Below are 12,908 nucleotides of genomic sequence, written 5' to 3' on the forward strand. Positions count from 1 at the left end.
GCTGCGGGAGGGCAGGGGCTGCGGAAGGCCTGGGGCAGGAGCTCCGGTACCGGGCCGTGCATTCTGCCCCCGCACCCAGGGCCCGGCCCCGGCGGCAGCGCCTCGCTGAGGGCGCGGTGCTTGCTGGGGCAGCGGTGCAGGCCTGGCCGCCCGCCAGCTGCCGGGGCCCTCTCCTTCCTTCTGCCACATCCCTGCGGCTCCTGCGCCCCATGTCTGTCTCCATTCCGGCCCCACTGAACCCCTTCTGTGTGTCCTCCTGCAGACCATGGCTTTACTGCCAATGATCTTCGTGCTGGTGCAAAGCCTGATCCAGTACCCCCAGCCAGCTGGGGATGGGCTGGATGAGGCCACGCACCAGCGAATGAAGGAGCGTCAGGAGCTGCTGGACCACGAGATGGCTCGGCTGCTACAGGAGCTGGAGGAGCAGGACAAGGGCTGGGGAGCTGTGCTCTCTGGTGCCCTTCAGCAGTGGCCATTTTGGGTCATTGCTGGAGTCCTGCTCCTTTTGGCCCTGTGGTTTACTTGCAGGAGAAGGAGCGGTGAGGCCAGCAACAATGATGTAAATGAAGGTGAAGACAGCGTAGATGGACGGGAAGAATGTATGGAGGTGAAGGTGCAGGAAAGCAGCGATGCCAGTGAACACAGAAGCAGAGAAAAAGACCATGATGGTGGCAAGGGAGAAAGTGGCAGTGATGGAATGGAAGACAGAGAAAAGACCCGATATGCTGGGCATGAGCAAGGAATCCTTTTAGTGGACCGCATAGAGTGGCCTGTGGAGGACCTGGAGAGAGGCTGCTCAGTAATAGCTGAGCTGATGGAGAGCTTGACGCGTGTCTTTGTGGACAGCGTGAGCAATACCCCCTACCCAGTGCCTCAAGAAGCCATCGGGGTGGGCAGTGCCTTTGAGGGTTGGAGTCCCCGTGACTGGGATGGGGTGTACCGTGTGCTGGTCCCACTGAATCCCCCACCAGGGCACACCTTCCACCTGGAGCCGAACAGTGCAGGGCAGGTGGCAGCAAGGACCTTCAACGTCTGTGTGGAGCTGGTGTGCACGTGCGAGAAGGAGCAGGTGGAAGAGAAGCCGTTGTGCTTCTTGCACCACTCGCGGGAGGAGCTGCGGCGGAAGCAGAAGCGCAGCCTCCTAGAGACGCTCTGCACCAGCTCCTACCTGGACGTGGAAAAAACCTCCCGCTGGTTCTGCCAGTTGGTGAGAAGCTCGTGGCTGCAAGTGCCTCAGTGGCACTCATGGCACGTGGTGTTTCAGCCCTGCCGCCGGTCCTGCCGATTGGAGCTAAGCAAAGGCAGGGAGAGCCTGACGGTGGAGATGCTCTTTGGGGTGCGCCGAGGGGACTCTGACATCTTTGTGAGCAGCCAGCCCACCAAGGCCACCATCACTGCAAGCACAGCGTGGGCAGAGACGTACGCTGTGGCAGAGGCAAAATTCTTCCGGCACATCGCCAGGCAGCTGCCGTGTGAGAGCTTGCACCTGAAATGCCTGCAGCTCTTCACCTGCATCCTGAGGGACACAGGTTTTTCCAGCTCTACCTGGAAGACTGTGGTCATGCACGTGCTGACCACAGTACCTCTGTCCCGGTGGCACAGGAGAGCATTTGCATGGCGGCTGTGGGACATCATGGCGTACCTGGACCGCTGCCTGCAGCTGACACACCTGAGGCACTTTGTGCTGGGCAATGAGAGGCTTCCTGCCGAGATCAGCTTGCCGCCAGCAATGCGAGGGGTTGTGCCGCCCAACCTCTTTGAGCACCTGGCCCGAGATCCGGCCGCCCACAGAGAGGCAAGGCAAGCTTATGGTCGGCTGCGATTTCGCCTCGGGGTGCTGCTCTCCAGCCACTGAGAGGAGTTCCCTGCACAGAGCTGTGCTGGGGTGTCACACCCGATGGCAGCCACCTGAACTCTGCATAGCTGATACATTTGTCACTGGCCATGCTGAAGCTGCTTTCCTGCTCCTGAGGAAGGAAGATGCAGCACATGGATTCGCTGTGCAGACACATCTCTGGATGGCCTTGCCCTTCACCTTCCAGTTCCAACAGTGCTGCTGACCTAGTCTGTGAGGCAGAAACCTGCTCCACCTGCACATCCTAACAGAAGACAGTGAAGGTGATAGAGGTTGCTTGGAAGACCTTGAAGACAGCAACCTAGACAGCTGTGGTTTTAATGTAGTTAATTTGTTTTAGCTGTAGCATTAGTTGCAGTTGTAGTTGTGCATGTAACTGTAGCTGTAGCTTTAGTTTTAGTTCTAACTATAGCTGTAGCTGTAGCATTACTTGTGCATGTAACTGTACCTGTATCTTTAGTTTTAGTTCTAACTCTTGCTGTAGCTGTAGCATTAGTTGTGCATGTAACTGTAGCTGTAGCTTTCCTTGTAGTTGTAGCTGTAGCTTTAATTAGACTTGTTTATTAGCATTTCTTCTAAAGGACCTTTAGTGTTGTTAGTTTTGCCACGTTACCCTTAGTTTAGAGAACTGAACTGCAGTTGAATAGTGCCATGTCTCCTTTTGGATATTTGGATATCTATGTTTGAAAAATTAATAAAAAGTGATAAATTTCGCAAATGGCCTGAAATGCGTCATTCTTTGTATTTAACTCTCTGCATCTTAGAGAATGTCCTTCCTATATCCTTAAATGAAATAAAGACTTTTTGCAAACAGGGATGTTGTATATATTAAGTATGCCGTCTTTCGAGCATTCCCATAGAAATGTTGGAATATTGAAGTGAAAATGCCCTGAAACACCTGAAATTTTTCAGCAGAAATTTTTAGGAATCTTTGGAAAAATTTTCTTTACACCATTACTTTTATACCCTCTTGGGGAGCATATCAGTCCTAAGGCATGAAGGTAGCCAAGTCTGTAACTGCAAATCATGTAGTTTAATACATCTTTTTTTGTCTTCTTATGACTAGTGTTCTGGCAGAAAATTTTGACAGCAAAAATCATGCTTTCTATATACCCGGTTATCTGTGGTTTTGGAGTGCTCTGCTTGTCTACGAATATAAGCTTTTCCACCAGGCTTGTATAATACTGTGTAGCAGTGAGAGGCACTTCACTTGCACAGCTTTATCCTTTATTAGATGCAGCTGAACAGAAGATAATTTACTTCTTGCAGGACATAGTAGAAATTTGTAGTAGTTTAAAAGTATTTATTCTCTTTGCCTGTGTACCAATACATCTGGGGTCAACTGGTCAATTTTAAACTTAGAATTCCTTGGGAGTTGGATAAATTGCTGCAGTCATGCTATAAATACTTTATCTCAGAAGTTTGGTTGGGGATTTCTACAATTTCCATGTAAATTTTCATGTGTACTCTCCAGCATGAGAAAGGACTTGTTCCTACATAAAGGAAAGTAAGGTGACCTCTGTTTTGTGGTACATATGAAAATTATACAGCCTTTAATTTCAGAGGCCTTCAAAGGTGTCATTAGGTGTGACTGTTTTGAAAGACTGTTTTGAGATGTTCCCTTTCTGCTAATTTTGGTGTGGTTTGTCATTAAAAAATTGTGTAACTGGTCACAAAGGGAATTCTGAGTCTCAACCAAGTTGGCTGCACATTGCTGCATACTTACACCGTGCTGGAAATGAGGAGTGGTAGCTTCGTCACCACAGATGTGACTTGATGCTAAGAAGCCTAAATATGTTTTATAAATGCAAATACATATTATCAGAACAGAATGACATTTTTACTTTTGAAGCCTTTTTGCTGTGGCTCTGCTGCTGGAGAATTTTTGAGTTTTTTTAAGTAAGCAATGATCATGCTGCTGTAAGCCAACTCCACTGAGATACTGTGCTAAATGAGTAAAACCCAGTCACTATTCCAGATTCTACCACTCAGCAGTAAAATATTAGCAGAAGGGAGTTAGCTGGATGCTTTCTAAATCACCAAGCTGGAAAAAAACTATTTAATTTTGAGGAAAACAGCAAATAGAGACTATAAAACTGAGTGTTGAACATGTACTCATGAAAGACCATCCCTGTAACTAACTTTGTTACTGTGCCTTGTGAGAATGCTATTTCTATGTTAGCCAGGCTACAGAGATGCAGTGATTCAAATTGACAGCTTGCTCTAAGCTTCAAAATCATTGGGAAATGTGCTTTTCACAGTAAATTTTTCCAGTGTAATGTCCTTGGTGATAGTGAATGTGTCTCACTGTGAAGGGAAATTTCAACGCATAAGATTGGATTGTGTTGTTTTATGGAGTGAGAACAGTGATTAATTCGGCTGCAATTTATTCAATCCTCTGGTAATGTTTACTTGTGAAGTTTTATTAGGTCATGTTACAGTTATAATCTTATCAATGGTCATGCTCAGAGTCTTACTTCCAAGCTGTTTTCAGTTGTAAATGACTGGCCAAACCTGATTCTTCATTACTTTGCAGCTTGTGTTGTCATCTGCGTCAGTAAGAAAGGAGTGTGCAGTGTTGTCATTTCAATCTGGAATATTCTACGGATGTTTTCCTTATGATGTAATGAAATAAATGATAGTACAAGGCATCAGACAGGGCTCGCTCCCACTTGGGCATTTCAGTCGTGAGGCAGCATTTTCCCGTCAATGTTGTAGCTCTTCTAGGTAGGGGTTTTTTTACTGAGAAATTCTAAAACTACTGAAATTCTAGAACAGATGAGAAATATCCATTTGGAATGGTTTCTTCAGAGATAATTCCTTTCTAATAAGAAGGAAATGGGAAGAAGAGAGGACTCTCAGTCATCATCCTTCGTGTATGTGGAGAATCAAATCCACATATTTTTGCAATTGACACTTTTGCAAAGGCCCATGCTTTAATTTGCACATATAAGCATATAATTGATAATTCCTTAGATCAAATTCCTGTGGCTGCAGATGGGAAGGAATTTTCCCTGATATTCTGTATGTTAGTTACTTATGTCCTGCAGGTGAGGACTGAGGTTTTTATAGTACCATGTTAACCATGAGCTGTTCCTAAGTGATCTTGGTGGCAGTTAATAAACAGATCTTTTAAAGTGTAACTAGTTTAGAAAAACCCTGACATCTTTGTCTTCACAGAAAATATGAGAGAAAGGACAGTGCTGATGTATAGCAGTGTAATGCCCAGCATTTGCTATAATTTTTCAATGTGAAGCAGGATTTTTTTTCCAAAGAGCTCCCAAATAAATCTCACCTAGTGGAATAGGAGTGGCAATACACGGCAATTTGTTTTCAGATTGTACCTTAACAACACCATGCACAGACAAACTCACATAAACTTAAATAGAAGTGACTGAGCCAAAAAATAATTGTCTTAATTATATTCTAGTTAGTCAAATTAGTAATGATAAAATATTTTTCCTCCCAGAGTGCTGTTTGTTAGCTGGCACCAGAACTTAATTTTTTTTGCCTGTCATATGGTTTGTGAGAGACCTTGGAGAAAAATATTTGGGTGGGGTTTTATTCAGGACTTTTTCTCCAGAACACTGGCCCTTATTTTCTTCATTATCAGGATGTGCAAATGACTTTTGCAGTAAGTCTGGCTTTTCTAGCAGGAATGCTACATTGTCCATCCAGTGCCAGGAAGGTGGAAATATCCTTAATTTTATGTTCAGTTAAATACAGGATTTGTCTTTCTATCTGATGATTTTCAAATAGTTTAGTTTGGAGAGTTTGCTTGTGGAAGACCTGATTCACATGTTTATTTTCTTTTCCCCAAAGTAATAACTACCAAACAAGACTTAACTATCCTTGTGCTCTTTTCTATATGTTGTTTGTGTCCTCATCCAGAATTACACCCAGAGTATTCATTAGGCAGAATGTTACAGATTTTTTATTTTAGAGCCCTTTAGCTTTTTTGCAGCTTTATAGATTCTTTCATTAGTTTTACAGAGCATTTTGTTCCTAATTACGTTTTTAAAGAGATTCAAAGCTACTGTTAATTCACAGTAAAACTTTATTGTCAAATTTTTGATTTTAATAGGATCTTAGAGGTGTTGCTACTGGATATTCCCCTTACTATACCATTCTCACTGAATTGGAATAAATTATCTTTGAAGATCCCTTGACTGGCTAGAGAAGGAGGCCTGTGTAAACCACGTGAAGTTCAACAAGGCCAAGTACAAGATCCTACACTTGGGTCAGGGCAGTACTTGATATCAACACAGACTGGATGGTGGATAGATAGACTGTGTGATGAATAGGTTGAGTGCAGCCCTGCAAAGAAAGACTTGGGGATACTGGTAAATAAAAAAAAAAAAAAAAAAGGATTTGAGCCAGCAGTGTGTGCTCACAGCCTGAAAAGCCACCCTGGGCTGTTCCACAAGAAGTGCATACAGCAGGTAGAGGGAGGGGATTCTGCCTCTGCAGTCTGCTCTGGTGAGACCTCACCTGCAGTCCTACATTCAATTCTGGGGCACTCAGGTCAAGAAAATCGTGAACCTTGGAATGAATCTTGAGAAGAGCCATGGTCATGGTCAGAGGGCTGTAACACCTTCCATTTAAGGACAGGCTGAGAGGTTTGGGGTTGTTCCACCAGGAGTCAGGATGGCTCTGAGGAGACCTTATTGTAGCTTTTCAGTATATGAAGGGGGCTTGTAAAAAAGACGAGCAAGGACTTTTACCAAAGCCTTTAGTCACAGGACAAGGGGCAGTAGTTTTAAACTGGAAGAGAGTAGATAGAAACTGGATATAAGAAAGACATTTTCTATTATGGGAGTGGTGAGAAACTGGCACAGGTTGCCCAGAGAAGTTCCAGGGATGCCCCATCCCTGGAAGTGTTCATGACCATGTTAGATGGGGCTTTGACCAAGCTGATCTAGTGAAAGATTTTTCTCCTCATACTGAGGGAGGTGAACTGGATGGTCTTCAAATGTTCCTGCCCACTATTTCTTGCTCCTAATTATTCTTGGCTGGCATTCACCTTATTTGCTGCTTTATATTTGGAGCACCAAATATGGTGAGGTATTGATCCTTGAGCATGTGTATGCATGAGTATGGTAGTATAAACATAATTAGTTTTCTTAGAATGAAGGAAAGATACAGCACACATTTTGCAAAGATCTGTCTTCTGTGGTTTCTAATTTATGTTTAATTTCTGATTCTTCTATGCCATACAGATAATTTGTTCAGAAAGTTTTACATAGAAAAATATTTTGTGAAAGTAACTATTACCCAATTTGGAAGTATAAACCCCTCCAGAGAACCCCAAAGTTAACAGGAACTGTATTATGGCTTTGGAAAGACATGCTCCAAGACTGCACTTATCTCACTGGTATACTCCATGCTGGTTGCATATATTTACGAAAGACACTGATGAGTCATATATAAACATTTTGATTATAAAGATTTTCTTCATTTTCCCACAGACTTGCTGCTTTCAAACAGCTGCATCCCATTCCTGGGCTCAGCAGAGGGGCTTGATTTTCGAACCCTGCTGCTAGATGAGGAGAGGGGCCGGCTGCTAGTCGGGACAAAGGACCACATCTTCCTGCTCAACTTGATTGATGTAAACAAAAATGTAAAAAAGGTCAGTGTGCTTTCCATGGAGTTTACCTCCTAAGTTAAATTTTGTTAAATTCGTTTTTTGTTTGTTTGGGTTTGTGTTTTTATTTATTTATTTCTTCACTGGGTAACTGCAGATTTGTTGTGCAATGCAATTTACCAAGATTTGATAATCTCACCTCCCACAGTTATACATATTATCTTTAATCAATTGAATTTCTCATGCTATGTGATCTCCTGTGTGACTGATGACCTGCAAGAGATTAGTTATGTGGAAGAGCTCTGCAGTGCATGAAAATAGCATCAAAATATCAGCAAACTGGAAAAATGTAGCTTAGAGTGTTCACCTCTCAACTCCTCTGGTCATGGTTACCCTCTTCATTTAAAAGCATTTGGAAGGAAATAACTGAAGACAGCTCTTTCATTGCTTCCTGGCATCACTGGGATTGCTTTACTGTAATACTGAACAGAGCAGAAGCAATTTGAATGGTTTAAATTATAGTAAAATGTAAGTGGCAATTTTAGCATTTTTGTGAATATCTGGAATTACTAGTGATAGGAAAAGCTTCCACTGGGATCTGCTGTAGTCCCTTGCCTATGCCCAGTGACAATGTGTTAAATTGAGATAATGAGATGACAATTTAGCCTTCAATATTTCTATCAGACATGGTGAACTGGAGCTTTTGTAAGCACAGTTGACTGCTATGAGTGAAAACCAGATGCTTGCACAGGAACACATGAAAACTGGTTTCCTTCTTCCAGATATGAAGAAAATTTGAATTCTCAGCTGTGTTTGGTATTTTCTTTAGGCACCAGAGGGGAGTTTTAAATTACTGGGTTCTGCTGCCAGCTCTGAAGCGGTAACTGACCCTGAATTAATGGCATTGCAGGCAGGGACTGAACAGGTGGAACAAGATACTATTTTGCTCACATGTTTGAGAGCAACACTTGCTGCCATTGTATAGAAGAGATACAGTACTAGGCAGAATATCTTGTTCCCTATCTTGACTTCAGCAATGCTGCACATGCCAGTTTTTGTAAAACTCAGATTCTGAGTATTTCAGAAAATTTCTTCTTGGGATGCTTTATCAAGCACTTAACTTGCTTCTGTCGTCTCAGTAACTGACTCAAAATCCACTACTCCCTCAGGATATTGCATTAATAACAGCACTGCTAATTATAATTGCAAATTTTCAGAGTACAAATTGATTTTTGGTGTAGGCTTTCTGTAGAAAACAAGTTTTGTTTGTGTGAAAAGCAGACTTTTGTTTCTGTGGGATGCTGCTTGCCTCCTGAGAGATGCTGAGTGCTGTCACTTCCCATTATGTTCAGCGGGGCTTTATGAGCCCAGACCTTGCTGGAGGTGGCAGCCCCCTGCGTGAGCCACCCCTCAGTCCAAGCTGGTGACATTTTGCCTTTGGCCAAGCCCCCACTGATCATTATGGACCTTGTGCCTTCCAGGAAGAGCAGAACACAGAGCCAGGAGAGCTAACCTGCAGTTGGACAGTGGTATAGATGTTACAGAGAAAAGACTCTGTATTTGGAAGGAAAATTTGCATTTCCTAAGATGAATAGAGAATGTATGCTTACATATCTGTGGTAACCTGAAAGGAGGGAATAAAATTCCTAACCACTTGCATATCTAGACTAAATATGTGTGCAGGTTCAAATACTTATACTCCTTTTAGTAGTAGACTAATAACAGTTTAACTATTCAGATAATATTTAACTTCTCAGAAAAAAATTTATCTAAGTGGGAAGAACTGACTTGAGAAGCCTTGCAGAGCATCCTGGTGTTATGATTTCCAAGGCCTCCATCGGCATTCAGCAACTTTATAAATGTATCTTCTTGCCTAAACACCCAGGAAACACAAGGCAATGTCACACAAGTGTTTCTCTTTAATTCCCCTGCTCTTGGCTAGTTGAATCTTCTCAGTGGAGGGAAGGAATGAGGTGAAGGAAGTAGCGTGAGGAGCTGTGTGTAAATCTCAGTGCTGAGGAGGATGCTGGAGGATTCTCTACAGTAGCAGGGAAGTGTCAGAAAGTAGCATTTGCCGGTGCTGTGTTTAGACTGACCCTAGTTTGGGTTGGCTCCGGGCCAGGCAGCTCGCTTCCAGGCTTTCCCAGCGTGAGGAAACCACACATGTTGGGACTACAAGGGTCTGAAGTGTGTCCTTTGTACTCCTCTGGAGCACGAGTCGTCTGGAAAAAATAATCTGCTTATACCCAGCAACTAAAATGAGTAGAAATTGATTAGAATAGTACGTTTCTGCCTGTAAATGATGTGTTTATTAATGACTTTGAGGAAGGAGTGTTAAAAGCAAGCTGCGGGGGCAAGAGAGGTATAACAACTTTGAGACTAGAATGCAAGATTGTTCATAGTTTAGGGTTTCCATTATTTAAAACAAAGCTGAACATTTACTTTAGAATGCTCTGTGCTGGGTAGATTCATCTTATTTTAATAAAGCTCTCAGTTTCAGATATTTGTTTTGTTAGGAGCTACTGATACCTCCAAAAGCCAAGTCAGAATCCCCAACAATTTATTCTCATATGTGGATATAATTACTTGGCAAGATTATATTTTAGAGTCTGAAGCTCTGTATTAAGACATTTCTGGAATAGTATTCAAAGAAGCATTCAAAGCCTTGCATCCTGCTCCCTTCTCTAATGTATACTTATATATAATTTAATAACTTCCTTTTTAAAACCTATTTATTTACCTAAATTAGTTAATTTGACTTACATGTATTAAGTTATGGCTTTATTTCCTGGTGTATTTTTCCTTATGAAATAAACCAATAGTTCTGCTGGAGTCCCAATAACTTAAATCATTGTAGTTGTTATTCAATTTATTGTGTAATAGGTTGAAAACTTCCTTAGCTGGCAGCTTAAAAAAAAGTCTGTCCGGTTTCCAGTGCTTGCAAACCTCATTATAAAACAGCAGTAAGTACCACAGTGTAATAAGCAAGTCTTCCAGAATGACAGGCAAATGCAGAAAGCTAAAGTGATTATAGTCAATAAATATATAAAGTTTAGCAACAGATAATCATCTTTCTGTAACAGGGATATATTTTCTCTGAAGTTTTCCTGTACAGAAGCCTTTAGCTTCTGTTGCTGCAGTGGCATTATCAAGTGCCATAGTCTTTTTTTGAAAGATCCTCACATGCCTGACAAATTCTGCAAGCTGTTTGCAAACTGAAAGAATTGTGATTTCTTCCTACGAGTAAAATAAAGATGATCAGTGAAAGAAAGCAGTTCTGCTGAAGGCCTCTGTGGCATTACCATCAGAAGTGCTGTGTAAAACAAAAGGATGTTTAACAGCATGAGAGGCTGGAAAGCTAGAGAAGAAATTTGGAACACCAGGCTCTGGGATCCTGCTGGAAACATTACTTTAGTGCATCGAATTTCTTGTGAGTTTGCTTAAAGCCTTTTCTATTTTACTCCCAAAGCTAAATAAATAGGAAATACAGCATGTTGTCAGCTGGGTAAACAGTGGATAAATAGCTGCAGAGCAGGGGTGCCCCTCTCTGTGGCTGTGCTAACAGTGCACACGGGGTTACACGTCAGCGCGATTATCACGCTGCGATCCGCAGCGCGGCCCGCCCAGCTCCGCGGGAATAGGAATGCTATCAAGGCCTGACAAGCTTTTGAAAAGCTGCCAGACTGCAGGAGCTGTCAGTGCTAGAAGACACAGCCCCATGTGGGCCAAATAGATAAACATGTCAGATCCCCAATAGCAGCTTTGGAGCAAGCTGTTTTCATCTGTCCCAGTGTGCACTGGCTCTGGGTCACAAATTATCTTCGCTTGGAGCATCCTTGGTTTGTAGTTGCTACTGTTTTTCTGGCATGTGCAGCCGTCTTGTGACATCCTTGAATGCCCTCTTGTATTGACTATTTTCTGTATTTCACAGGAAAAAATATACATATCCAAAAATATATATATATTTCTCTGCTGGGTAAATGCTTATGAAATAGCTGCACATAATTTTTTTCTGTAACTCCAGTGCTTGTCAACAGTTCAAGTGGGCTTGTATTTCAGCACTGTTTGCAGTGTGACCCACCCATCTCTGCAGGAAGGGGAACATGTATGCAAATACATATGCATATTTATGTAAAACAGCACCCTTGAGATGCAGGAGCAGAATTTTACATTCATTGCTCTGAGAAACTTTCTGTCAGTCTATATAAGCGTGGTCTCAATTAGGAATGAGCCCAGTGGGAATTTAGCCAGTACTGAAAGGAGGCTTTGGTTCTTGCCATCAGGCCTGAGCCTCAGGAATACATACAGTCTCAGGTGTTTATTGCAGCCTTGAAACACAGTAATACCAAGTTGGTCCTTCTTAAAAAATATGTGCTGCTTATTCTAAAGCTCAAAGGAAGTTAGCTTCCTGCCTGTCAGCAAAACTTCAGACAGTCTGAGTGAAGTTTTCTTGACCTGTCAGAAGAAAAAGTTAGCCAGGAAATATTATTGAAGGCCAGAGAGTCATGTGGAAGCCACTGGAGATATCTAAACTTAGGAGAGTGGGGCAGCAGGATGATCTAGGATAAACCCAGTGAAACTTCAGGTTAGGGACTTCCAGAGGCAGAGGTGATACCTTTGTGCTTGTGAACCCTTGGAGGGGTGGTGGACTCCCCAGGAACCATAAACAAACTGCAGCAGAGGGGTCTTATAAAGAGGAGTTAATAAACCTCAGAGCTGTTTATTCTATGAAGTTGTTTGACAGACTTAAATTTAGGCACCTGTGTAGACAAAGTGAAAGCGTTTGAAAAGTGTTTACAGACACAAAAGCACAGATGGAGCAAAACGTGAAGAAAGCAGTATGAATCCAGAATGACAGCAGTCCTAGGTGGAAGAGAGTGTCTCTGTTATTTCCTTTTGCATTGTTGCCATAAATTATGTTTCCATAAACATCCGCTGTCATTTTTGTGTTTTACCCCTGTGTTTAGCTGTAAAGAATGGCCAGTATCCTGCTCTCTGAAAACATTTGGTTATGTTGATCATTGACTTTTTCAAAGGTAGGATTTGTTTTTAGTCTGAAGTGATAAACATGTCAGGAGCAATGCCATTTACCCTAAAAATCCTGGTGTTTGGTTTTCTTTTAGGAGAAACAGACAGTAGTCAGAAGTCTGCTGTGGTCACACTGTGGAAAATTAAGTGTAGAAGCACTGAAACCTTTTAAGATTTCGTACCGTGTAAATGAAATCAGCATCTGGTCTATTTTCTTTAAGCTTTCACATGTGCTCATAACATACACATGAAAATGCACTTTTCAGAAAATCGCTGAGGATGGAAGTATTGGCTGCTACTTAAGTTGTGTTGGAGATCACATTTTAAGAGGAGAACTAGGGCATGTGGAGATGTTGCTTTGTCATAGACAGATGCAATATTAAAGCCCATTTGGTTCTAATATGAGGTTTCACTCTTAACAGCCACCTGCCAAAATAAAGT

The 12,908-nt window shown here is 42.5% G+C and overlaps 2 protein-coding genes across 2 annotated transcripts in view; both read left to right on the forward strand.

The window, feature by feature from the left end:
* SEMA3D (semaphorin 3D) overlaps window positions 1–12,908 on the forward strand; it is a 145,446-nt gene that overhangs the window by 61,251 nt on the left and 71,287 nt on the right. Inside the window, exon 3 of the mRNA XM_059471939.1 lies at window positions 7,324–7,484. Coding sequence (XP_059327922.1) covers window positions 7,324–7,484 — 161 coding nt within the window. The remainder of the gene's footprint in view (window positions 1–7,323; window positions 7,485–12,908) is intronic.
* Window positions 266–1,890, forward strand: LOC132073026 (inositol 1,4,5-trisphosphate receptor-interacting protein-like 1). The gene has a single exon (XM_059471701.1). The coding sequence runs from the start codon at window positions 266–268 to the stop codon at window positions 1,853–1,855; it is 1,590 nt and encodes a 529-aa protein (XP_059327684.1). The 3' UTR covers window positions 1,856–1,890.

Source organism: Ammospiza nelsoni, chromosome 5, assembly GCF_027579445.1.
Source record: "Ammospiza nelsoni isolate bAmmNel1 chromosome 5, bAmmNel1.pri, whole genome shotgun sequence".
NCBI lineage: Eukaryota > Metazoa > Chordata > Aves > Passeriformes > Passerellidae > Ammospiza > Ammospiza nelsoni.